This window comes from Erithacus rubecula (genome assembly GCF_903797595.1).
Source record: "Erithacus rubecula genome assembly, chromosome: 10".
NCBI classification, from domain to species: domain Eukaryota; kingdom Metazoa; phylum Chordata; class Aves; order Passeriformes; family Muscicapidae; genus Erithacus; species Erithacus rubecula.
The window spans coordinates 949,244-973,837 of NC_136662.1; the positions used below are offsets into that span (position 1 = coordinate 949,244).

Genomic DNA, 24,594 nt, shown 5'->3' on the forward strand with positions numbered 1-24,594 from the left:
TTTTTGTGTGAACAGCAGCACAAAAGCTCCCAAAGCCCAGGGAGGATTTTGGTGCTGAAAGCCAGCTCTGTTCCCGGGGGCTGCTTTGGGATGGGGCTGCCCTGGGCAGGGCTCAGCACCCCATAAATACCAGCAGGGCTCTGGCCCTGTGCTTGGCTCTGCAGGCTCAGGGAGGATGTACAGCCAGTGAGTATCCCTGCAGCTGCTCTGGGAGCACATCCCAGATGAGCATTGCCTGGGGCTGGGGGCTGCAGGGTGGCAGGGGAGGAGAAGGGGGGAGCTTTCCCTGTGTCCATGCTGGCACATCCCATGCCAAGGTGTGTTCTGGTCTGGGGAGCAGGCTCAGAATTTGGAGCAGAATCATGGAACCCTGGGATGGTTTGGGTTGGAAGGACATTAAAGCTTATCCAGTGCCATGGGCAGGGACATTTCCCCTGTCCCAGGTTGCTCCAAGCCCTGTCAGGTCTGGCTTTGGGCACTTCAGGGATCCAGGGCAGCCACAGCTGCTCTGGGCAGAGTTCAGCAGCCTGTGCCTGGTGTGTCTTCATGGGCTTTGCAGCAGATAAAACTGGAACCCAACAAAAAATTCTTTGGTTAAAAAAAAAAAGAAAAAGAAAAAGAAAAAAAAGCTTTTCCAAGAGCTGGTAGATCAAGGTGGATTTTGCTTTCTGCTGATTTGGGCAGGGTGGGCTGTCCCTCCATGTCCCTGTCCCTCCTTATTCTCAGGACAGCTCTCAGCAGCTGTCTGCAGCCTCAGAGCCTTTCCCCATGGAAAGCTGCTTCTCCTTCCTCAAGTTCTTTGCAAGTCACAGATCACTGCACCCAGAAAGATCCAGCCCTCCCTGGGAGGGGCTCCCAGCTCTGCCCCTGCCCAGGCTCACCCTGCTGTGCCCTTCCAGGGTGGAGCATCCTGCTGGAGGCTACAAGAAGCTCTTTGAGACCGTGGAGGAGCTGTCCTCTCCAGTGACTGCCCATGTCACAGGTTGGTCTGGGGCCTCATCTCCTCCTGCTCTGCTTTGTTCCTGCAGTTTGGGAACTTCCAGGGCTCAGAGGCTTCACAAGGAGCTCACAGGGCTGGTGGTTTGGGCTAGAGAAAGGTCAGATGGGGTGGGGAGCCCTTTGGACATTTCAATACTGAATGTCTTGGTCCACAGCAGGTGTGGAGGTGAAGAAATGTGTGTTTAAAGACTAAGTGAAATTAGTAAATGAGTTTTAGATTTTCCTGCCGTCACAGTAACCATCCCCTGGTGTGACTGGCCGTGCCCATCCCAACGCTGCCTCTCCCACAGGCAGGATTCCCACCTGGCTCCGAGGAAGCCTCCTGAGATGTGGTCCTGGCTTGTTTGAGGTGGGCTCAGAGCCCTTCTACCACCTCTTCGATGGCCAGGCTCTGCTCCACAAGTTTGACTTCAAGGAGGGGCACGTCACCTACCACAGAAGGTAGAGCCAGTGTGCCAGGAGCAGGAGCAGGAGGCTCTGGCTGCTGCTGGGCTGGGGCAGGCTGTGCTGGGGACACTCTGCACTGCTCACTGCAGGAGCTCTAGCACTGAATCACCAAGGCAGCTGCAGTGAGGAGCTCCCAGAGCCCTGCCAGGTGCAGCAGAGCAGTGTGTGCACCGTGGCCAGGCTGCTGTCCCTGTGACAGGTGTCCCCTGGCCCTGCAGGTTTGTCAGGACCGACGCCTACGTGCGAGCCATGACGGAGAAGAGGATCGTCATCACCGAGTTCGGCACCTACGCCTACCCCGACCCCTGCAAGAACATCTTCTCCAGGTACCAGAGCTGCACACCCTGCTGGGCTGTGCCACCCACTGCTGCTCCTCACCAGCCCCTGACTGCCTGTTGGTTTTCTCTGCTCAGGTTTTTCTCCTACTTCAAAGGTGTGGAGGTGACAGACAACGCCCTGGTGAATGTCTACCCCGTGGGTGAGGATTACTATGCCTGCACTGAGACCAACTTCATCACCAGGATTAACCCAGACACCCTGGAGACCATCAAGCAGGTGGGTCTTTGTCCTGGGCTGGGAGAGGTGAGGAGGAGTGAAAATCAAATGGAAATCATGGAGTCACAGGATGGGCTGGGCTGGCAGGGACCTTAAATCCCACCCAGTGCCACCCCTGCCCTGGCAGGGACACTGTCACTGTCCCAGGCTGCTCCAAGCCTCAGTGTCCAGCCTGGCCTTGGGCACTGCCAGGGATCACCCAGGGGCAGCCACGGCTGCTCTGGGCACCCTGTGCCACCCTCACAGATATTCCCAACATCCCATCTAGCTCTGCCCTCCTGTCCCTCCATGCCTTGTCTCCAGTCCCTCTCCAGCTCTCCTGGAGCCCCTTTAGGCACTGGAAGGATCCCCCTGAACTTCCCCTTCTCCAGGCTGAACACCCCCAGCTCTCCCATGGCAGCACCTTCAAGTTTGGGTTGGAGTTTGCAAATCAGAGCTCACCTGCAGACTTTGAGAGGAACTTCCCACAAGCAGAGCAAGGATGGATTGACTCACAGCACCTTGCAGAGCTTGTGCCTTCCCACCTGCTGCCAGGGGAGCTCCTGACTGTGTCCCTGTGTTCTCCAGGTGGATCTCTGTAAATATGTGTCTGTCAATGGGGCAACAGCTCATCCCCACATTGAGAACGATGGCACCGTTTACAACATTGGCAATTGCTTTGGGAAAAACTTTGCCCTGGCCTACAACATCATCAGGATTCCTCCTCTGCAGGCAGGTCAGTCATCCCACCTCTGAGCCAGCTGGGAAACTTTGCCCTTACCAATCATTTCTTTGTCATTTCAATGAATTTTGTGATCAAGTTAGGTTTCTTTTCAAGTTCCTTTAGATTTTTTTTCTAATGTTGATTTAAACCACTTCCAGGTGGTTTCTAAATGATGGATTTAGTGCTAAAGGCAGGAATTTGCTGGGCAGATGCTGTAAGCACAGACCAAGAGTGGTGAGACCTCCATAACCTCTCACCTGTCCCATTGCAGACAAGGAAGACCCCATGAACAAGTCGGAGGTGGTGGTGCAGTTCCCCTGCAGTGACAGGTTTAAGCCCTCCTATGTCCACAGGTAACACCCCATGGGGTCAGCAGCTCAGCTGGAACCAGGCACTGGTTCTCACACACAATCAGCAATGAAAATTAGGTGATGAACCAAACTCAGGGTCATTTTCAGTGATGATCTAAGTGTTTAGGATGAGCAGCTCCATGGTTTTGTCCAAACTGGTGACCCTGATGTGCTCCTCTGCCTTTCCCAACAGCTTTGGGCTGACCCCAAACTACATAGTGTTTGTGGAGACACCAGTGAAAATCAACCTGCTCAAGTTCCTCTCCTCCTGGAGCCTTTGGGGAGCCAACTACATGGACTGCTTCGAGTCCAACGAGACCATGGGGGTAAGCACGGGCTCATCCCAAACTGGGCTGGGCTGGGCAGCCACACCTGGCCTGGGAGCTCCACTGGCTTCACCTTCATTCCCCTGAGCCTCAGCCCAGCTGCTGGGTGGTTCCCAGGTGTGGCTGCACGTGGCAGAGAAAAAGAAAGGGAGGCTCCTCAACCTCAAGTACCGCACCTCGGCCTTCAACCTCTTCCACCACATCAACACCTACGAGGACAATGGGTTCCTGATCGTGGACCTGTGCACCTGGAAGGGGTGAGCCAAGGCTCCCTGGGCACCACACCCAGCACTCCCTGCCCTGCACATCCCTGCCTCTGGCACTCCCACCAACCCATTTTATATTTAACACGTGGTGACATGTAGACTATACAGCACTGAGATCTCCAGAGGTGCAGGGAGCCTGCTTGATACTCATCTTCCAGGAAAAAAATAATTGTATCTTTTATTTACTTTTATCTTTAAGAAATGTTAGTGACTGGTGAAGGGCTGATGCTATTCTGGCTCCTGGGGCTGCCATGAGCAGGGTGTGTGTGAGGCTTGAATGCTGCTCTTCATGTAAACACAGAAATGTGGCACTGACATGATGAAGCTCAACCCTGTGTTGGCTGCACACCCAGCACACCCTGAGCTGAACTGATCCTGGCAGAGAATCATAGAATTCCAGCCTGCTTTGGGTTGGAAGGGACCATAAAACTCAGCTTGTTCCACCCCTGCCATGGGCAGGGACACATCCCACTGTCCCAGGGTGCTCCAAGCCCCTGAACACCAGCAGTTGCCTGGATTTCCTGACAGGGGCTGGGGTGCACACACAGCTCAGCTCTGCTCAGCTGCTGGACTGGGGCTTGTGTCTCACTCTGTTCTGCCCCTGGAAGTGTCCAAGGCCATGGCTTGGAGCAGCCTGGGACAGTGGAAGATGCCTGAGATAAACACAAAGGCTCCTCCCAACCCAAATGAATTTTAGGCAAAAAAAACCCCCCAAAACACCACCGAAATCCCATGTGTGCTGTGCCTGTGCTGCTGCTTGCAGGTTTGAGTTTGTTTACAATTACCTGTACCTGGCCAACCTGAGGGCCAACTGGGAGCAGGTGAAGCGGCAGGCGGAGAAGGCGCCGCAGCCCGAGGCGCGCAGATACGTCCTGCCCCTGAGCATCGACAAGGTACTGCTGAGCCCTGAGCCCTGCCAGCTCTGCCCTGCCCAGGCACTCTGGGCCTTCACACAAAGCCAGGGCTTCTTCAGCTGGGCATTGTTTTACTGCTTTGTTTCTATGGTTGATGAGAGTGGTTGTGGCTGCCCCATCTGGGAAGTGCCCGGGGTTGGGTTGGATGGAGCTCTGAGGATTTGGTCTAGTGGAAAGTGTCCCTGCCCATGGTGAGATGAGCTCTAAGGTCCCTCCCAGCCCAAACTCTGTGACGTCCCCATATGTCACCATTCATGGCAGATCCTGTGGGGCAGCAATTACTGGAGTCACCATCTCTGGATGTGTTTAAGAAAAGGCTGGACATGGCACTTGCTGCTATAGTCTGGACTCTGAGTTGAGGTGTTAGGACATAGGCTGGACTCGATCTTAGAGGTCTCTTCCAACCTCATTATTCTGTGATTCTGTGAATCTGCTCACAGCACAGAAGCAGGTGTGGTTAAACCCTCCAGCCCTCGCTGTGAGGTCCCTGGAGCTGCCAGCCTGGCACAGACAGAGCTCTCTGGCTGGCAGCTGCTGGGTTACTCTCCATGACCCTGCTCGTGGGGGCTGGTGGGTGGGCTGAGGGCTGCAGGGCTGCAGGACAGCCCAGCTCTCACAGAGCTCACTGGGCTGTGGATCAAGTGAGAAGTGCAAGCCCACGTGGCAGAGCTTAATGAAACCTCTGAATGCCTCCAGGAGGGAGGGAAGCTGTGCTCAGGCTGAGGAACAGGCCAGCTCTAGCAGCACTGCCGAGCACACGGCAGCAATCGCTGCTGAGGCTCTGAGAGCCTTCCCTGCTCTGTGCTTTTTGCTACAGTTCTGTGCAAATAAACTAAAACTTCTCTCCAACCTCTTGGGTGTTCCTTTCTCTTTGTCACAGGCTGACACAGGCAAGAACCTGGTCACCCTGCCCTACACAACAGCCACGGCCACGCTGCGCAGCGACGAGACCATCTGGCTGGAGCCAGAGGTGATTTTCTCAGGGCCACGTCACGGTACAATGTCACCCCAGCTCCCCCAGGCCACAGCAGCCAAGTGCTGCCTGCACACCACTGACCCTCAGCATTGATGTATTTCCCTTTCCTTGCAGCCTTTGAATTCCCCCAGATCAACTACAGGAAGTACGGGGGGAAGCCGTACACGTACACCTACGGGCTGGGGCTGAACCACTTTGTCCCAGACAGGGTAACTATCAGCCAACAGGGAATCTGGGGACAACAGGGAGTTATTTCTGAGCTCTGTGGCTTTGTGCTGTCCCCACCTTTAGCTTTGCAAGCTGAATGTTAAAACCAAGGAGACCTGGGTGTGGCAGGAGCCCGATGCGTACCCGTCAGAGCCCATCTTCGTTTCCCACCCCGATGCACTGGAGGAAGATGATGGTAATTTTGGGGGGTGGTGACATTGGGATTGGGATTGGGATTGGGATTGGGATGGGCTGTGCCACAACTGGGCAGGGAAGAGCCTGTATGCAGCTCCTGGATGAGATGGGACAGGTGCTAACACTAGTGGGAAATTTCTGAGGGAACATAGGAAAACAAAAACTAGAATAATGAAATTTTTGGGTGGGGAGAGACCTTAAAACTCATCCTGTTCCATCCCCTGCCATGGGCATGGACACTTTCCACTACCCCAGTTGCTCCAAGGCCTGAAGCTGGCCTTGGACACTGCCAGGGCTGGGGCAGCTCAGCATCAATAACACTCCCGGGAGTGCCAGGGCTGCTGTCCCCTCGCCCAGGGTCAGACACAGCCCACACCCCCCTGGGCCGCCCCCATCGCCTTCTCACCTTGCAGGGGTGGTGCTGAGCATCGTCATCAGCCCCGGGGCGGGGCCCAAGCCCGCCTTCCTCCTCATCCTCAGCGCCAAAGACATGAGCGAGGTGGCCCGGGCCGAGGTGGAGGTGAACATTCCCGTGACCTTCCACGGGCTCTTCAAGAGAGCGTGAGCACAGCCAGCAACAGCCGGGCCCGGCTCCTGGCAGCCCCCAAAAGGTGCAGCCCCCAAAAGGTGCAGCCCCCAAACTCCTTCCACAGCCCCTGGGCATTGGTGGGGCTGCTCAACTCAGATCAAGCAGTTCAGTCTTGTCAATGATTCTTCAAAATGCTTAATCGGGTGTTTTTTAAATGCACCCTTTGGTATAATTTCTAGTTAAACCACACCTTTGGGGTAGTGGAGAGGTTCTGTTTATGCAAAATTAAACTTTGTAGCTGCAGCAGAGTGATAGCTGAAAGAGCAGAGAGTAACCTCAACACTTTTACACGTGGTAACATTGTGTACCACAGGCTGTGCTCTGTTACATGCTTGAGATTTTTAGCCTATGCTGAAGGATCTTGTATTTAAACATCATTTTAAAAATCATTGCTGTAGTATCCTCAGAGCAATCCTCAAGTGGAATTGTTTCACAGCTGCTTTGGGAATCCCAAGAGAGTGGCAGGCAGAGTTTTGTTCTTCAGCCAGGCTGCAAACTGCACACCTTCCCTTGTGTGTCTGCTCTTTTCCCTTTCTGCTGTCCAAGTGCAGTTTCTTGATTTCTGGATTTCATGTTAAAAATGGACATGAAAAAAATCAAGCAATTGTTACCCCTTGGGCTGACTTTGCTTCCTTAGAGTGCTAGAGATGTTCAGCTTAATCCTTCCTTCTCCCCAAATAAACTTTCAGATGATGTTAAAAGAGGCTATTGTTGAAAATAAAAATTTTCTGCCATCAGATTTAAAATCTGGGATTCCTGTTTGTCTTCAGTTGTTCAACATTTTTATTAATGGTATCAAAGAATTAGAAAATCTTTATACTCAGAGTTCTGGTAGAGGGTTCTGCAGTTACATCCTGATGATGGGATGGGGATGGGGAGAAACAGTCTGGTACTTCTTCTGCTCCATGATTTCCAAGCACTGGGCAATCACCTTATTAAAAACAAAAAAAATATATATAAACAATGAGCTTCAAACAAAAAAACCCAATATAACTCATGATTTCTGCACTTGTTTATTTGTTCCTTCTTCTTGTGAAACACTGAACACTGTAAAATGAACAGGTCAACTCTCACTTATTTTCATGTGTAGCTCATAAAGTGGGAATTTCAGGGCTCTAGGACTAAAAAAAACCTTGTTGGTGCTCACCCATTATCAAATTTCCCATAAAGTCCATGAAAATATTTACCATCCACATAGCTCCATAAATATGGACCATATTTAGAAGGGTTGTGTTGTGATTTAACCCCAGCTGAAACCAGGACAGACTGAGATCTTCAAGCAAACAAACTTCAGAAGAGCAGAGAAGATTTTTATTGCTAATAAACAATCTAACAAGGAAAAATAAAAGAACAAAGGCAGCAGCTTTCAGAAAGAACCTGATGGAGGGAAGGATGTGTGCCAATTTCAAATCAATAAAAAAGCAGGGGAGCATCCCAAATTTAAAGCAGGAAGAGAAAAATGCAAAAAGCAACATCCCAAGAGAAAAAAAATGGAAACAAAAGGATTCTTGAGAAGCCTGAACTCCAAAGAGTGAAGATATGGGTAATTATATGGAAAAAAAAAGGAATTCAGATGCAGATTATGGTAAAGTCAAAGGAGAGGCTCAGTGAGGAAATGCTGTGGTCAAGTAACCAGAATTCAAGAGGAACTTTTTTGATAAACTATTGGAGAAAAGACAGGATGAGAATTGCAGAGAGCAATTCCATGGAGTGGGAAGTGGGAGCCCCAGGTGTGGAACCAGCACCAACCCTGAGTGAGTCATGTTCAGCCACTGGGAGCTTGCAGAATAAAATGGTTTAAAAATGAAATAAAAGGTTTTAAACCCACCTTCCTGGTGTCTTGAGGTAGAATGATCCCATCATCCCAGAGCCTGGAAGAGGAGTAAAAGGCACTGCTTTCTTCCTCTAGCCTGGAGAGGGCACAGAATTGAACAGGCTTAAAAGCAGAATAAAAACAGCAGAGCAGTGATAAAAAATTACAGATGAAACAGGCAAATCCATCCATCTGAAGAGAATGTTGAAATTAATCAGAAAGCAGCAAATAACAGAGCTGAGCATTCTGCTGTAATGGGAATACCCTAACAGAAAAGAGATAGAAGTACATGGAAATTTAAAATATTTTTTTCAGTAGATCCATGGTTGTTCCATTAGTCAGGATGTGTTGCTGTGTAAGGTGAACAAAACCAGGTAATTTAACAATGAAATGCCTGTCAGGTTTATATTAAATGTCCTTACTTTGCCTTCAGCTGGTTTAGCTCCAGTTCCTCCCCTGTGCAGTCCCCAGCTGGTGGAACTGTGGGGAAATGTTGAGAATCCACAAGAGCAACTCTTGCATTGGGCCACAGGAACAGAAAGTTTGGACTGAATGATCTCCCACACTACAAGGAAAGAACCAAAGGACAGAACAAACTCACTGAGATCAATCCCAAAAAGGTGTCTGTGGAATGAAACAACCCAGGACAATGGAACACTGGATTTGTATGAGGACAGACACCCTGTGCTAGGAACCACCACCTCCCACTGCCTCCAATATTTCTATTTTAGCATTTCATTTTTTAATAACAAACACTTCCATGTTTAATTCTCCCATGATTAATTCTCCATGTTGACTTTTCAGCAATCACATGTTGTGCTGCATTTCTTACTCAAATATTAGTTCAGAGCTCGAGTTCCCCAGCTGTGGGATGCAGTGACACTTGAGCAGTGTGACAGGTGTGTCCCCAAACCCTGGGCTGGTGCCACCCCTACCATGACATAGCTGTCACTCCCAAAACAGCCTCCAATGACAATGGTTATTTTGGGAACAGCAGCACAGGCAACTGCAGCCATCATGGAGGCCTGGGCCTTCAGCCTGTTGGAATGAGCTTCTGCCTGCAATAAAAATAGATATTTTAAATCCTTTAAGAGTTTATTCTAGATCCTCTCTGCTCCCAACAAACTTGTATTTCTAAATTATTTATTTTATTATTCTGTAGAAACAGATCTGGGATCTAATGGAGGTTTTACTTCTCTTAGCTCAGGACAAATCCTACTTTAATGCCTTCACTTTAAAAAGAGAAAGAGCCAATTTTCTGGAGTGCAGAGTTAGCAGAGGAATCAATAAGCTGTATTTCAATGTCAAAAGCACTGCAAATCCCAAACTTTCCAGCCTGCCTTGCTAACTGAACAGTATCATTTTATATCAGCATCCAGGCCTGCTTAACATTCAAGTGACAACATTCTCAAATCTTTCCATTAGCAATTCATTATGAAGCTTCATCAAGAGTGGTTATAAATAGTTTTCCTAGCAGTTAATAATTCTGCAAATGTAACTTTAGACACAACAAGGGCTGAGAGGTGTTTGAAATGCACTGAAGCAAGCATGCCTTACCTGTGAGATGCTTGCAGGCCCTGCTGGCTGTGGAGCAGTGTTTTGCAGGAAGAGGATGGGAATTCCCCTCTGGCCACAGAGCTGGACAAAGTGGCTGCCCTTGAGAGCAGCATCATGAGCCAGCTCCCCATTGCTGGCCACTATCCCCAGCAAGTGCCTACAGAACAAACATGGACAGTTGGACTCCATGAGAGGCTCTTTCCAACCTCAGCAATTCCATGATTCTCCCTTTGGAGCCCTAGAAAGGATTGGAATGACACCAAAGCTGTTGAGAAATGCATGTCCACCCCTCTGGATGGGCAATGCTCCCAGCCATACCCTTCCACATGGCCAAATCCTGTCACTAATGTTGTTCCATAAGCAGCTTTGAACTCCTGGAATCTGCTCCCATCCACCAGCCGGCTCAGAACCTGCAAAGAAAGATACAAACTTGACTTTAGCAGAGAAACTGAAGTGAGAACAGGAGAGCTCTGCTAAAAGAAATGCTCTGTTCCAATTTTAACAGACCTGAGCTATAAGCACAGAGGGTCTTTGCTAAATGCTCAATATGCACAAACCATCCAATTTGGGTTCAGTTTAATTACCAATACCAAAATGCCTATTTTAAGACAAAGGCCAACTCCAAAATTATTTTAGTTTTACAAAGAACAGTTGTTCCTGTGCATAAAAGTACAAAAAAGCAAAACCCAAACCCCAGTGTGTGCAGTTCCAGATTTTGTGCTCAAGAAATGCTTGGTTCAGATGGTTTATGTTTTTTTCTAACATAGTTAAAAAGCTGCCTTCAAAGTTTTCTACAGCAAATTCCCTCAAGTGCAGGGATTTACCACTGGAAAAGACACTGGATTCACATCCATGGAGATGAAATCTCATGTGGAGCACAGTGAAAACAGCATGGGCAGCTCTGTGTGTCTCTGCTTAAGCTTTAGTGTCAGTCCCAACCTCTAACAAGTTTGAGCTGTGCTGTTTTTCAGCCAGTAATTTCACCATTTCCTTTTACATCATTTTGAATGCTTGGGGGGAAGAAACAGAAAGGCAGGGGAAGGGAAACACAGACATTAAAGGGATCCCAACAGTGCATGGAAACAGGGCAGCACTGGCACAACCTGAGATTATTTCATCTCCAGCAGGATTTCAGGTCAAATATTTTCAATAATCCCACAGAACCCTTGCCATCCTGCTTTGTTTCAGGCTGGCAACAGATGAGGTAATAACTGAGAATAACACCTGGAGCTGAGGACAGAGCAGAGAGGGGGCTGCAGAATGAAATCCCTGCTCCCTTACCAGTTTGACAGGAAGAGAGCAGCTGTAGTGCAGTGGTGCCAGCCCCAGCAGCTCCTCAGGGCTGTACAAGGGGCTCTCAGGCTCCCTGTCCTGCTCTGGCACCGGGGCACAGTTCAGGGTGCACACAACATTACGAATGCACTCAAAGGCCTCCTCTTCTGAGGCTGCAAAATGGTCACTGCAGCCACTGACTCTAGGAGAGAGACATTAATTAGCATTGAATTAATGAGTTCTGAGTGCTGAGGGAAAATCCAAACTCTAGGAAAAAAGCTGAGACTCTCCAAATGCCCTGTGTGATTTGGTTCTGTATGAATGAGCTGAAAGCAGTAGCTCAGTGATTTCTCTGCTGCCCAATCCCAAATTAAATTCACTGTAAGGAGTTATTTTTCCCCATGACTTGTGTTTATCTGGATTTCAAAAAACACCTTGGAATTTATTTTTGTGATGCTGTTGTTGCAGAGAATATTGAAAAGGGAAAAAAAGGGAAGCAAACTCCAGGAATTATTTTAAAATAAGAGGTTGCAACCAAGATATAAAGAAAGGAATGTATTCCATGTGGCATAACTGGGTTAAATGTGTGTATTCTGGAAAACACTTAGAAAATAGGAGATATCATCCCTCTTCTGTGGCTGCTCCCTGTAAGGCAGAGGAAATTACATGCCTGAAGTTGTCCAAGAAGTACATGGATCAATAGAGACCCAAACCCAACCTGCCAGTCCCTGCCTCACCCCATCAATCATTTAATTTTACTTCATTTGGCTGATTGAACCCAAACCCCTGAACCTGAGAAGGCAAAGCAGTATGAGCCACAGGCTCCACCCTTAGCCCTGCTCTGAAATGCCAATGCCACATTCCTCTCCCTGGTTTTGGGAATATTCCACATACTGTGAGTGCAGCCTGGCTCCTCCAAGGTCCTCAGGAGAGACATCTTCCCCCGTGGCAGCTTTCACCAGGGGAGGCCCAGCAAGGAACAGGGTCCCAATTTTGTCAATGATCACAGATTCCTCAGCCATGGTGGGCACATAGGCACCTCCAGCCACACAGGAGCCACACACCACGGCCACCTGAGGGGACACAAACACTGCACTGCTGGACAGGGGACAGCAAAGGCAAAGCCAAGCCCAAAGTTGGGGGCAAAAAGTGCTAAATCACAGCTTGGGGAAGAAAGCAGAGGCAGAACAAAGTGTACTACCTGTGTATAAAAGTCTAAAAAAGCAAAACCCAAACCCCAGTGTGTGCAGTTCCAGATTTTGTGCTTAGGAAATGCTTGCTTCATATAGTTTATGCTTTTATCCAACACAGTTAAAAGCTGCCTTCAAAGTTTAACAGTCAATTCCCTCAAGTGCAGGGATTTACCACTGGAAACGACACTGGATTCACATCCATGGAGATGAAATCTCATGTGGAGCACAGTGAAAACAGCATGGGCAGCTCTGTGTGTCTCTGCTTAAGCTTTAGTGTCAGTCCCAACCTCTAACAAGTTTGATTTGAGCTGTGCTGTTTTTCAGCCAGTAATTTCACCATTTCTTTGACATCACCTTGAACTGTTGGGGGGCAGGAACAGAAATGCACTTTTCCTACACCCCCTGTGCCACTGTACCTGAGGGATCCCCATGGCAGACATGATTGCCTCGTTGTAGAAAATCCTGCCACCGTGCAGCTTGTCAGGAAACAGCTCTGACTGAGGGACAGGCAAAAGGAAAAGGCATTTTTAATATTAACTGCAAAAGCTGATGCTTCCTCTTCACTCCATTCATGCCCAAACTGTCATTGGGAAGGGCCCCATTAATAATCACACCTGAACCTTTCATGTACAGCATTCATTATGCTTTTTATTTCCTTATACATTGTCAAATCCCTCAAAAATACACGTTTGCTTTGAAAGCACAGGTTAAGTTGTGTGATTTTTTTATTTTGCTGAACTCAATATATTCTACTCAAACTGACTGGAAATGTGGAGAAGGGAAGGGTGGTAGTTCTACTTCATCTGAAATGCCTTCAGCAGTTGCATTTTTTACTTAGTTTTGGATACAATTCCAGGTAAAAACTTTTCCTGTGTGCTTGCCCTCAGTGTGGAAAGGGAACAGCTATGAGAGGATGACCTCTGCATTTTGCAAAAGAACCTGCAAAAGAAATTCTTATTTTGCAGTCAGAATTGCAAAAACTCCACTTTTAAAGGCCACAGAGCTTAGTGCACCACTGGCACAACCAGGACAATAAAATACAGAACATTTTAGAGATTCTGAATTGAAAACAGACACCTCTCACTATGTACTCATTCATCAGACACAACTCACTGGAGTTTCTAAGCCCTGATTAGGTGGGAGGTGCAAGATCAGCCCAAGTGAGGAAATAAATACAGATATTTTCTGCTCTGCAGAGGAGGCAGCAGTACCTGCAGGGGGAGGAAGGCTCCCCCACTGTCCACGAGGTGCACAGACAGCAGCCTGTTCTCCATGGCAATTTCCTGGGCTCTTAATTGTTTTTTCACTCCAATTGGGTAAATTGTCCCTCCTTTCACAGTGGCATCACTTGCAATGAAGACACACCAGACCCCACAGATTCTGCCAATTCCTGCAAGTGGCACCACAGAAATTTATCAGGATTCTCTAAAGCAACAGGCAAAGCAAGGGGGGCAAACGTTTTCAGGAGTTTTTGTCAGTAATGCTGCATCAAGAAGCTCCAAATCAACTTGAAAATACCACACAGGGAAGAAGTCTACACTCTCCTCTGGAATGACAGTACTTAAAAAATTAATCCAAATGACAGAACCTCAAATAAGTTTACTTAAATCTGGTGACAATGTAACAGAAAAAAATACACTGACTCCCAATCCTTGAGATAAAAGGAAAGGCAAATAAAAAATACCCCTATAAAAGTGAAAAATCTGTGAATGATAGAACAACGAAGAATCTGTGATTTTAAAAAGGGTTTTCATAGTGTTCTTCTAGTTACTTTTTAAACTGGAACCACTCTTCAAAATGCAATTTCGCTGATATTGAACGAAATTTAATTTCATTGAATTACATTGAATTACAATGAAACTTCATTTTGAAGAGCTGTTCCAGTTTAAAGAGACAATGTTTCCATAGAAAATGCAATTGTCATGATCTGAAAAACACTTCAAAATATATGTCACAGCTCCTGTTTCTTACAGTAACCTTCTCCCTTCTCCTTTAAGAGGCAACAGCTGATTTGACACAGCACCCTACATTTTTTGAGACAAAAATTAGTAAGTGGTAAGTAGAATTACTAAATCTAGAAGAAATGAAAAAAACAAATTTTTCAAAGTTTCCTCTCCGATTTCCCATTATAGTAATAGAGCAGTGGCTGGAATAAGAACCGGATAAAACCAGTGTATCATTTTCCTAGGAAAGCACTTCAGATCTGAAAAGATGCCATAGATTTTATTCCTTTTCCCCTCGCCGGCGCATTACCCGTGAGGCAGCCGGCAGCAGGGACATCCCCGTAGGGCAGCTCCAGCCCTGCCAGCGGGGACAGCTCCAGGAAATCGCCGCGGTCCAGCAGCAGCCGCAGGCGCTCCCGCACGAACAGCTTCTTGTTGCGCTGCGTGTGCCGCAGGATGGCGTTTGCTCCTCCTCCTTTCTTCACCCTCTCCAGTAATTCCGAGTACCTGATGGGAGAAAAAAAAACCACAAAAAAGCAAAGTTTCGGCTCGTGGGAAGAAAGCAGTGGGGTGAGGTCGCACGCTGGAGGGGAGGGATGGATTCCAAAGGGGCACGGTGGGGCTGGAGGAACCTCAGGGCCAAGTGCAGGTCCTGCCCCCGGGCCGGGAACATCCCAGAGATAAACACGGGCTGTGGAGAAGGGATGGAGAGGAACCCCGGGAGGATCTGGGGTGTTGGTGATGAGAAGCTCACCCTGCCCTGTCCAGAGGAGCCCTGGAGCTGCTGCAGCCAGGCTGGGAGAGCTGGGGGACACTGGAGAGGAGAAGGGTGCAGGGAAAGCTGAGAGCCCCTGGAGAGGGGCTGGGGACAAGGGATTGGGGACAGGCACAGGGAATGGCTGTGAGCTGAGAGGAGATGGATTTGGATGGATATTGGGCAGGAATTGTTCCCTGGCAGGGTGGGCAGGGCTGGCACAGGGTGCCCAGAGCAGCCCTGGATCCCTGCAGTGCCCAAGGCCAGGCTGGAGGGGACCTGGAGCAGCTGGGACAGTGGAAGGTGTCCCTGCCATGGCAGTGGGCAGTTTTTGAGGGCTCTCCTGACCCAAACCATTTTCCTTACAAGTTCCCCTTTAGCAGATTGATCTTAAATACAATTGCATGGTTTACATATAAATGGCATGAAAATAAAGATACATTCCTATCTCCAGATTATTGTTTTTACAAGGTGTAATAAAAAGCAAAGGTCTGTTATTTAAAGCAAACATTTCACTTTTGTTATCCAAAAACTGTTTAATAAAGCCAATAATATCATCCATAATAATGAGGCTATCATAGTGTGCTGTCCTAACTCAGCATGAACCTCCATGTTCCATCTACTCTTGGGAATAATCCAGCCAAGAGCTTCCTCTGTCAGGTCCTGCAACAAGTTTATCTGACAAAAATCAGTACCTGGGAAGTGGAATAAATTACTAAATCTGGATATACTAAAAGCAGGGAACATTTCAGTGTCAAGAGGAGGGAGTGTTATTGTCAGGGCAGCACCATGTATAGGTAAAAAACAGAATAAACTGTAAATAAACGTGGAATCTCAACTTTGGTCTTAAATAAACCAAGTTCTTTCTTTATTTCAAACACATTTTCCCCCCAGATGCATCACCTTTAACTGTAAATGTTCTTTGGCAGGAAGATTCACACAGCACTTTGTGTGTGACTGTGACCTGAGTGTGGCTCATGTGAGAGATGGAGGCTGGAAAAACTTTGGAGAAAAAGGATTTTAACCATGTCCTCAATGCCACCACAGGAGGGCACAGTGAGTTTTCCAAAGCTTTGCTTCCAGCTCGTGGATCACTCCCCTGAACAAAGGCCTTTGAAATTTTGCCATCTGATCTTTAGGACAAACACTTCAAACCCATTCTGTCATTTTATCCAAAAATCATGATGGATGGCAGCACCCATCCTCTACTCTGTCAGGAGTGTGTGAGTCACCATTTACGTCTTTGCATTCAAAATGCAACAGGAAACAAATGTTACGTAGGTCTGGAAAAAGTATTTCTTGGCAATATATGCAAAACAACACATGGCACTGTTTTAAATACTTTGCACCTCCATTTGGGTATTTCAGTCAACATTTCATGGGTGGTTTGTGTTGGAAGGGACCTCAAAGCTCAGGCAGGGACACCAGGATCCAACCTGGCCTTGGACACTTCCAGAGACTGGGCAACTTCTTTGTTCCATGGGGCAAATATTGTCTCCTGTTAAAAGTCCCTGAAGTGCCCATAAGTGACTCTTCAAAAACACCACAAAACCGGTTTATTACCTTTTAACCACAGCCTCGCTGTTCCTTAAATTCTCTTCGAACACATGTCGGTACACGGAGGGGACACGGCCGTCTAGAACCGGGAATGTTTTGGGATCCCGCCTGGATTTGGGTTTATTACTTACAAACCGGCAGGGAGGCAGCGGCTGGCTCCTTCCCCAGCCCTGCCCGGGCAGCTCCCGATATTCCCTCTGGAGCAGGTGAATCGGGGTTTTATCTCGATATTCCCTCTGCAGCAGGCGGATCGGGGTTTTATCTCGATATTCCCGCTGGAGCAGGCGGATCGGGGTTTTATTTTGATATTCCCTCTGCAGCAGGCGGGTCAGCGGCGCGGAGGGGCCGGGGCGCCGCCGGCCCAGGGCGCACAGCGGGGCCGGGCTCCACATCGCCGAGAGCTGAGGGACAGCGAGCGACAGGGACATGAGGGGACATCCTGACTCCATTGTGTCGTGAGGGGACACCCTGGGTGCCTTCCCTGCCAGGGGAACGTGAGGGGACAGTCCTGCTCCCGCAGGTGGCATGAGGGGACGCCGTGACTCCAGTCCTGTATCGGGGGTGGTGAGGGGACATTCCCCACTCTGTCTTGCCCCAAGTGCCGTGAGGGGACAGCGCTTTGATACGGGGTCGTGAGGAGCCACTTTGGCTCCAGTCGGTCGTGAGGGGACATCCCCTGTCCCGTGAGTGCAATGAGGGGACACCCCCTATCCCGTGAGGGCAATGAGGGGACACCAACAGTTCCCATGAGGGCCATGAAGGGACATCCCCTATTTCTGCAGAGGAACCCTTGTTCCACGAGGGCAATGAAGGGACACCCCCTATCCCATGAGGGTAATGAGGGGACACCCCCTGTCCCGTGAGTGCAATGAGGGGACATCCCCTGTCCCCATGAGGGGACATTCCCTATTTCTGCAGAGGAACCCCTATCCCGTGAGGGCAATGAGGGGACACCCCCTGCTCCCATGAGGGGACACCCCCTGTTCCCACGCGGGGCCACCCCCGGTCCCGTGAGGGCAATGAGGGGACACCCCCTATCCCATGAGGGCAATGAGGGGACAGCAACAGTTCCCATGAGGGCCATGAAGGGACATCCCCTATTTCTGCAGAGGAACCCCGGTCCCGTGAGGGCAATGAGGGGACACCCCCGGTCCCGTGAGGGCCATGAGGGAACATCCCCGGTCCCGTGAAGGCCACGAGGGGTCACCCCCGCTCCCCGCCGTGCCATGGCGGCCGCGAGGGGACAGCCCCGCACCGGGCCGGGCCCAGCCGGGCCTGCGGAGCGCGGCGGGGCCGGGACCGGAGCCGCCCGGGCCGGGTGGGGATGGCGGGGCCGCGGCCTCTCCACCGGAGCTCCCCTGTCGCCGCTGCCCCGCTCCCCGCCCGCCCCGAGCCCGCTGCGGCCCTGCCGGACCCTGCCGGACCCTGCCGCCACCGCCCCTTCCTTACCCCGTCCGGTCCGCGCCGCCTCTCGGGGCGGCTCCGCAGGGCGGCCCGCCCCCGCTGTGCTGTGCCCTCGGTGTCCTGTGCCCTCGGTGTCCTGTGCCCCGTGCCATGTGTGTCCTGTGTCCCGTGCTATTTGTGTCCTGTGCCCCGTGCCATGTGTGTCCTGTGCCCCGTGCTATGTGTGTCCTGTGTCCCCGCTGTCCTGTGCCCTCGGTGTCCTCTGTCCCCGCTGTCCCGTGCCCTCTGTATCCTCTGCCATGTGTGTCCTTTGTCCCTCCTGTCCCATGTCCCTGGGTGTCCCCTTCCTTGCGTATCCTGCGCCCCAGTGTCCTCTCTTAAATTAAGTCTATCATCAGAATATTAAAATGAATTTGATTTTTCTCCTTCCACGCCCCATCCCGTCCCTGGGCTGCTTTGGTTTGCTTTTGTCAAGCATGGCACAACCTTCTCGAAATTAGTGGGTTGCCTTTCAGTGCCTTCATTAAAATGCATCCCTGCCAGGGAGCTCTTTATCCATATTATACATATTAATAAGGCTGGGTAGCAATAATTAAAAGATGACTAATATGTTCGTGAGTGAAAGTATCCAGCATGGGCTGGAATTCGTAGGCAAATAAGTTATATATGTTGTTAAAAAACCGTGAGAGTAATAATTAAAATTTCCGGAGATATAATAATTAAAATTACTTTTTTTGTCCTCTTACAGCTATATCAGACAGGACACTTTTCAGTGCTGTGCTCCCTTGTAACAAGAAACTCAGCCACAAGAGCTTCCTGATGGAGCCCATGCATGAATTCAGCAGCTGCTGAAACTCATTCAGGTTGATTTGGGGCATTTTTGGGGATGCTTGTTGCTCATTTCAGTTCTTCCCTCCTTCCCCAGTGTAGCCAGAATTCTTTTCTCCCAACACTTTGAGAAACTTGTGAAGAGCTGCAGAGCAGACAGAGTCTCTGTGCAGCTTTGCAGAGATCTTTTGCATTTCCTGTGGGGTACCATGTGAATTCTTGTGCTCTCTGTGGTGCAAGTGATAATGGGGAAGGAAGGAGTGGTGACAGAAATCCGTGCAAAGCAGAATACATTTGAAGAACTCTGAATTTCAGAGAGTTGCTGGTGGTTCTCAGCTTCCTGGAGGAGGAATTGCAGATGCAAACACTTGGATATGTGTTTGAAGTGAGGTTTGGGCTCCCTGGTGTTTCTGGGCTCCTTTTAAAGTTGACCCACATATAATTTCCCTGGATTCATGAGATTTTTGAGTTCTCTCTTCTGTGAATGCATCAATGACTCTTGTCCAATTATAATTTTCATGCTTATTTAATTTTCCATAATTGTTAGGCTTCCATAGGAGACATTATCTCTAAATCACTGGTGTTGCATAGCAATTTTATTATATGTGATTTTAATGTGCAGATTTTCTATAAATACCATTTGCTGCTAATTTCTTGGCTTATATTGTGGTGGCTTTGGCAGTTGGGCTTGATGACCTCAAAACTCTTTTCCAGCCCAAATGATTCTCTGATCTTTTATTATTTTACAGGTTTTCCAGTAGATAGAATCAGCGGTCACAGGCAGAATTTGCTGTATGTAACAGAAGGGGTTTTCACTCAGGCTTTAATTTAATTTCATTCTCATGAAAGTTAAATGCTGTTTGCTCAGATTAAAGGAGAAAGAAACACTCCTCACATTTCAGCCCCCACGTTTCTGAGTGCCTGTTTATCCCAGAGAGAAAGTGTCAGCCACCAGTTTGCAGCCTGGGATAAATAACAAATCCTCTAATTGAGAGCCGAGGGATCCTAATTGACTTTTGTTAGTCCCCCAGCTGGGCTCAGCCTTCCTCTCCTGTCATGGCATGGAGCATCCTTTGTTCAAGGCACCCTGAGGTAGGAAAACCCAGCCCCTCTGAGAGGCTGCAGCTTTGGCAAGTGTTTCAAGTTGTTATTTTAGGAGCTTATTTTAGCTACTCCTGAGCTGAGCATTGAGAATATATAGAGCAGCATTCAGGGAAAACGTTCATGTGGTGGTGGCTTCCTTTACCATGAGCTGCAGCCCTGCCAGCCAAGCTCAGCTGTGCCATTTAAGGAACACTGAAGCTTTGAGTGGAGCTTAAACTTAGAAACTTTGCTGGAGTGCACCGGATGCTGGGGGAAACCAGAACACACTTTTTGGATTGTCAGACCAAAGGCAGCAGGGTTCCCACAGAGCCCTCCTCCTTCTGCAGCTTCTGTTTCATATTTAGATTTTGTTTTTTAGTACCCAAAGAGTTTTAATTGGGTTCTGACCATGGTGGCCTGGAAGTTGGGCTAAATTAAAGCAGGTTTTGTTTGTTTACTTAGAAGTGCTAACAGACTTGGACAGTCCTGCAGCGTTTTTTTCAGGACTTACATCATTCTAAAATAGATTTGATTCAAAACTAATTTGATAAGAAAGTAATTCTTATGTGTTTGCATCTACCCCAAAGGCAGAGCTGAGCCTGGGGAGTTGTGCTGAGGGAGGATCTGGATTTGATATGAAATATTAAGAAGTTTATTTATTTTATTTGCTGGAAGATCCAAGAGAACACAAGGAGTTAAATGAAATAGTTGGAAGATACAGAGAAACTGGGAGCCTGATCCTCAGTAAGTAATTGGCATTTCCACTGAGGGTATATCAGATGCTCCCACACCACTCAGCTGCATCTTTTGGGTGCTTTGAGGTTTTATGGACAGAGATCCAGGGATGTCTTCCCAAGCTGAGCCAAAAGATGAGGGTGATCCCTTGAGTCATGGAAGTTTTGTTCACATTGTTCATCACAGCAGTGAGACAGCAGCTGCATTACAACACCTCTAAAAAATTATACATTAGCATCAAACCCTTAGCCACAGTTATTTTCACATCATCTCACAGTATCACAGTACTTTTAACTCTACTTTAGTAGAGTTACTGCTTCTCAGCCTGCTGCCACAAAGAGTTGACAAACCCAAGAATAATCCCATAATAACTCCAATTGTGGAATCCCAGCTGATTTGGAGAAGACAAACAATGTGTCTCTTGCTTCCATCTCTGAGAAATGTGAGTTTCTGGTTTTGCCTTACTCCTGCAAAAATTGCACAGAGCAAAAAGAGAAGAATTATCTAAGAGGAACAGAATTACCTTCTGATTAAGGCATAATTAATAATGTGAACATGATTAGCAGTGCGTACATAATTAATAGTGAGTACAATTCCCAGTTGCAGGACCAGTCTGTCCTAAATTGCACTGATAAGAACTGAAAAGAAGAGAATTTTATTCTGAGAATGCAGGTGAGTGGTGATGATACCCAAATTAGAAGTGAAATAACTTTCATGAGCCAAAACTTGTTGCTTTTACCCACACAGGTACGTGAAACCCTTGAGCAGCTGCTCTTGCACAGTTTGAAATGCAACAACTGTGTGAAGACCTGTTCCTTCCTGCTTCAAAAGCCCAACCAGGAGTGTTCTGAGGTAATCCAAAATCTCTTTGTGGCTGAGAGGAGATGCAGATCCAGCTGCAAAGCCCAGGAAAGTGCTGATGGATTTATTCCCCTGTGCACAGTGCTGACACCAAAGCCTCAGCCTGGTGGAGTGCCTTGCCCATGGCTTTGGAAGGCCATTCCCAGCTTGTAATTGGTGACTGGATGTGGTCAGGGCAGGCAGATCAGGGTGCAGGAAGGGGCTGAATCACTGAGTAAATATCCTATCCATGCTGTAGGAGCTGCTGTTACTCACAGCACCTTTGGGGGCATGTGACGTGTTTGTTTTTCAGGAAAATGTTACTTGAAAGAAGAATTGAGGTTAGATGTGTCCCAAATGTGCAGCCCCACACCTTCCTCATGCACCTTTTGTCTCCTTCAGACCAATTTAACATTCTTCCTACCCATCCCCTTAGAACTGATCCCCCACTCTGAGGTCACAGCAGAGAAGTTTTCATTCTGGAAATGCCAGTGTAGTTGCATCATTAAAAGCCCCCAAAGCAGATGGTCTGGGTTAAAGCAAAATGGCTTTTTTTTTTTTTTTTTTCTGCCAGTGAAGCAGCATTATGATGATTAGAACAGCCTGTTGGCAGTTCCTGTCAGCAATTTTTGCAAGCATGTAATATATAAAAGGATAAAAATACCATTTACTGTGATTTGCTCACCACAGAAAGAGGCCAGAGTGATACAATACCAAAATCAGGGAAAAAAAAAAAAAAAAAAAGTCCTGCAAATAGTTTTGTGTTCTCTCTTCTGCACTTTTCCATGATCCTGGTGGATAAATAAATCTGCTTGAGGAGTCTCACCCTCCTTGTGGTGCTGGGGTACCCCAATAACTACCAGCCCCACTCTGTGACAGCAAAGTCCTCAGCAAAATATTTCAGTTTTGAAATCATGGAGCACATTTTTGAATATTAAAACCTCATTCCTCACCTTTGAACTCCATGAAATTTGCCATGATTTGTAAAATATCTCTTCCTTGAGCTTTGGTGTAAAGTTTCAGAAAAAAATTGAATATTAATGAACCATAAACAGAAAATCACATGCAAGATGCAGCAGTTATACCAGAAAATCCTCCTCCAGTTCCTGCTTTCCTGATCCACTTGGCATGAAATGTTTTCTTGACTTCTACTTACTATTCTCATAAAAACCACAGGGGTTTCTTATCACTGCTACTTGTTTTGTCCAAGATCCAGTAATTGGTACCATGTGAATTTGCATTTTGCAGTGACAGAAAAGGAATGGGGGTTCCAAAAAATCACTTCAGCATCTCAACCTCTGGCAAACACCAGGGCTGCAACCCCCCAGTCTCTAAAAATCCATGGATTTACACATCAAGTAGCTTATTTTACTCCTGCTGGCAACCCCTATGTGAATATTTACAGCTCAAATGGAATCATGATCAAAAATTAGCAGTTGTTAGATTTTATAAAAATTCTCTTGCCTCTTCAGACTGGAATTGTTTTACTCTTGGTTTGCATGAATTCCCTTGATATATTAATAATAATTTTAGTTGTTGGTAACATACGTAGCTATAATTTTAAAAATATATATCTGTGGTGTGAACCAGTGAACAATTAATGATGCCAGAAAAAGAGGAAAAAATTAAACTCAGACTCAGAGCACCCTGTGAAGTGTCAAGGTGCATTTTAAAGGCTTGGTGGGAGGGTTTGGATTCTCCAGCCCCCCTGTGGGTTACCTCTCCTCTCCAGGGTACTTGGATCATTTTCCCCTGCTAGCCTTGGTTTAATTGGGCTGTGTGTGAGAAACATTCTCTCAGCAGGGAGCCCTTCAGCTGGGCTGGGATTCTCAAGGAAAAAAAACCTCCTTACAAGCCCTAAAGCACATGAGAGATGCTTTGATTTAAAATCTCTTTGAGCTGGGCTCACCTACTGCAGCTCTCAGCCTTGTTGGTGCCTTCAAATTCCCCCTGTTTGTCTGACTGGATCCTTTTTGCAGCATTCAGCCCTGATGACCACAACTGATTGTGACAAAACACCCCTGGCAGTGGATTCTCCACTCTGATGGAGACTTTTTTAGCTGGTATTGTTAGAAATGAAGTTAAAAAAATAAATGAACACATGGTTTCAAAGAGGAAACACGCAGGTGTTTTAAGGAGCTGTTCTGGGTAACTGCAAAGAAATGGAAGGAAATGTCAATGCCCTGGCAAGTGACTTTAATCCAGTAAAATCAGGAACTGGATGTGGAAATTCACTGGTTCCAGACCTGGCCCATCACTTGATTGCCTTGTCTTGGTGTAAATGATGAGGAATTTCTGTGAATAAGGCAGAACATATCCATAGGATGGAAAAAAGGGATGGAGCAACATTTTCCTGCTGGCAGTGTCACTGAGAGCCTCCTGTGGCACGTGGAACTGCCACACTGGCTGTGCAGCTTTCCTTGTCCCCAGTAAATCCAGTCTTGATGGCCCAGGGAACTCTGGAATATTCACAGAGGTGATGCTACAGAAATTCCAGAAACCATGGTGGGATTAGCAGTTAGCACAGGAAGCTTTTCCACAAAAACCTCCAAGAGATTTCCAGTTGTAACATTTTGAACTTTGAAAATATAACCAACATTTTCATTTTTAGGTCTCTGACTGTTATATTCTGGTCTCAGCAGAAGAGCAGTGGTGTAATTAACAGCTTCATTAATGCCACAGTAATAATTATGAACTGCAGGAATGGCTGTTGCATCAGGAATTCTTCTTGTAGAACTGCAGCAGCTTTTTGCTTCTTCAGAACTCAGGAGAAACATATCAAGGTAAAAGAAACAGTGAAAAATATTATTTAATCTGAATCTACAAATACCAATATGTTAAAAAAGAGGGAATATTGCAGGTGGATTACACAGTGTGTGTACATAGATTTCAATTATAAAAGTGTTTAAAATTATTAATTTTCATTTATTTCCTTGCTAAAGCATGATCACAATGTGTTTGCTGTGATTATTTTACAATGCAAAATTCAGAACTGTGCTTCATATTTATGATTGGTCAAATAATCCAGATGCCAGCTGCTGTTTGCTTTCTGTTTATTGCATTTATACTTATGGATCTATTACATAAA

General features: G+C 47.6%; 2 protein-coding genes and 1 long non-coding RNA gene across 5 annotated transcripts; 2 read left to right on the forward strand and 1 right to left on the reverse strand.

Annotated features, from left to right (window-relative positions):
- Positions 1 to 88: 88 nt before the first annotated feature.
- RPE65 (retinoid isomerohydrolase RPE65) lies at positions 89 to 6,503 on the forward strand (the record flags this gene model as incomplete). The annotated part of the gene is made up of 14 exons (XM_079314357.1): positions 89 to 186; positions 900 to 982; positions 1,290 to 1,440; positions 1,665 to 1,772; positions 1,860 to 2,001; positions 2,569 to 2,716; positions 2,976 to 3,057; positions 3,248 to 3,380; positions 3,498 to 3,637; positions 4,410 to 4,539; positions 5,441 to 5,555; positions 5,651 to 5,745; positions 5,828 to 5,939; positions 6,352 to 6,503. Exons 1-14 carry the CDS (start codon positions 176 to 178, stop codon positions 6,501 to 6,503), a joined length of 1,602 nt encoding a protein of 533 aa, XP_079170483.1. The 5' UTR covers positions 89 to 175.
- LOC306805997 (methylcrotonoyl-CoA carboxylase beta chain, mitochondrial-like) lies at positions 6,345 to 18,158 on the reverse strand. 3 transcript variants are annotated; one of them, XR_013775356.1, is made up of 14 exons: positions 18,066 to 18,158; positions 16,623 to 17,017; positions 14,616 to 14,812; positions 13,574 to 13,752; positions 12,779 to 12,859; positions 12,064 to 12,242; positions 11,179 to 11,371; positions 10,216 to 10,307; positions 9,898 to 10,054; positions 9,276 to 9,398; positions 8,763 to 8,905; positions 8,356 to 8,437; positions 6,856 to 7,458; positions 6,345 to 6,802 (listed from the first exon to the last, which is right to left on the reverse strand). XR_013775356.1 is itself a non-coding variant. In XM_079314354.1 (13 exons), the coding sequence occupies exons 2-13, from the start codon at positions 17,006 to 17,008 to the stop codon at positions 7,375 to 7,377; spliced, it is 1,896 nt and encodes a 631-aa protein (XP_079170480.1). In that variant the 5' UTR covers positions 17,009 to 17,017; positions 18,066 to 18,158; the 3' UTR covers positions 6,561 to 7,374. The 3 variants fall into 3 exon arrangements, 2 of the variants coding, with proteins under 2 accessions (XP_079170481.1, XP_079170480.1); XM_079314354.1 differs by having other exon boundaries at positions 6,561 to 7,458; XM_079314355.1 differs by lacking the exons at positions 11,179 to 11,371; positions 12,064 to 12,242 and having other exon boundaries at positions 6,560 to 7,458.
- A 2,365-nt stretch (positions 18,159 to 20,523) lies between these two features.
- Positions 20,524 to 24,284, forward strand: LOC306805984. Its single transcript, XR_013775352.1, has 3 exons — positions 20,524 to 20,675; positions 21,273 to 21,338; positions 24,118 to 24,284. It is a non-coding gene; the product is annotated as an uncharacterized lncRNA (long non-coding RNA).
- The last annotated feature ends 310 nt before the right edge of the window (positions 24,285 to 24,594 follow it).

Bases quoted from the DNA above. Each gene is read 5' to 3' on its own strand.
- LOC306805997 (XM_079314354.1), bottom strand. From the start codon at position 17,008: ATGTGGAGCCCGGCCCCGCTGTGCGCCCTGGGCCGGCGGCGCCCCGGC. The intron at 10,055-10,215 runs GTATGGCTGGGA...TTTGTTCTGTAG, and splicing joins GGATTTGGCCATGTGGAAGG to GCACTTGCTGGGGATAGTGG. The intron at 7,459-8,355 runs GTGGGTTTAAAA...GTTTTTAATAAG, and splicing joins TACCTCAAGACACCAGGAAG to GTGATTGCCCAGTGCTTGGA.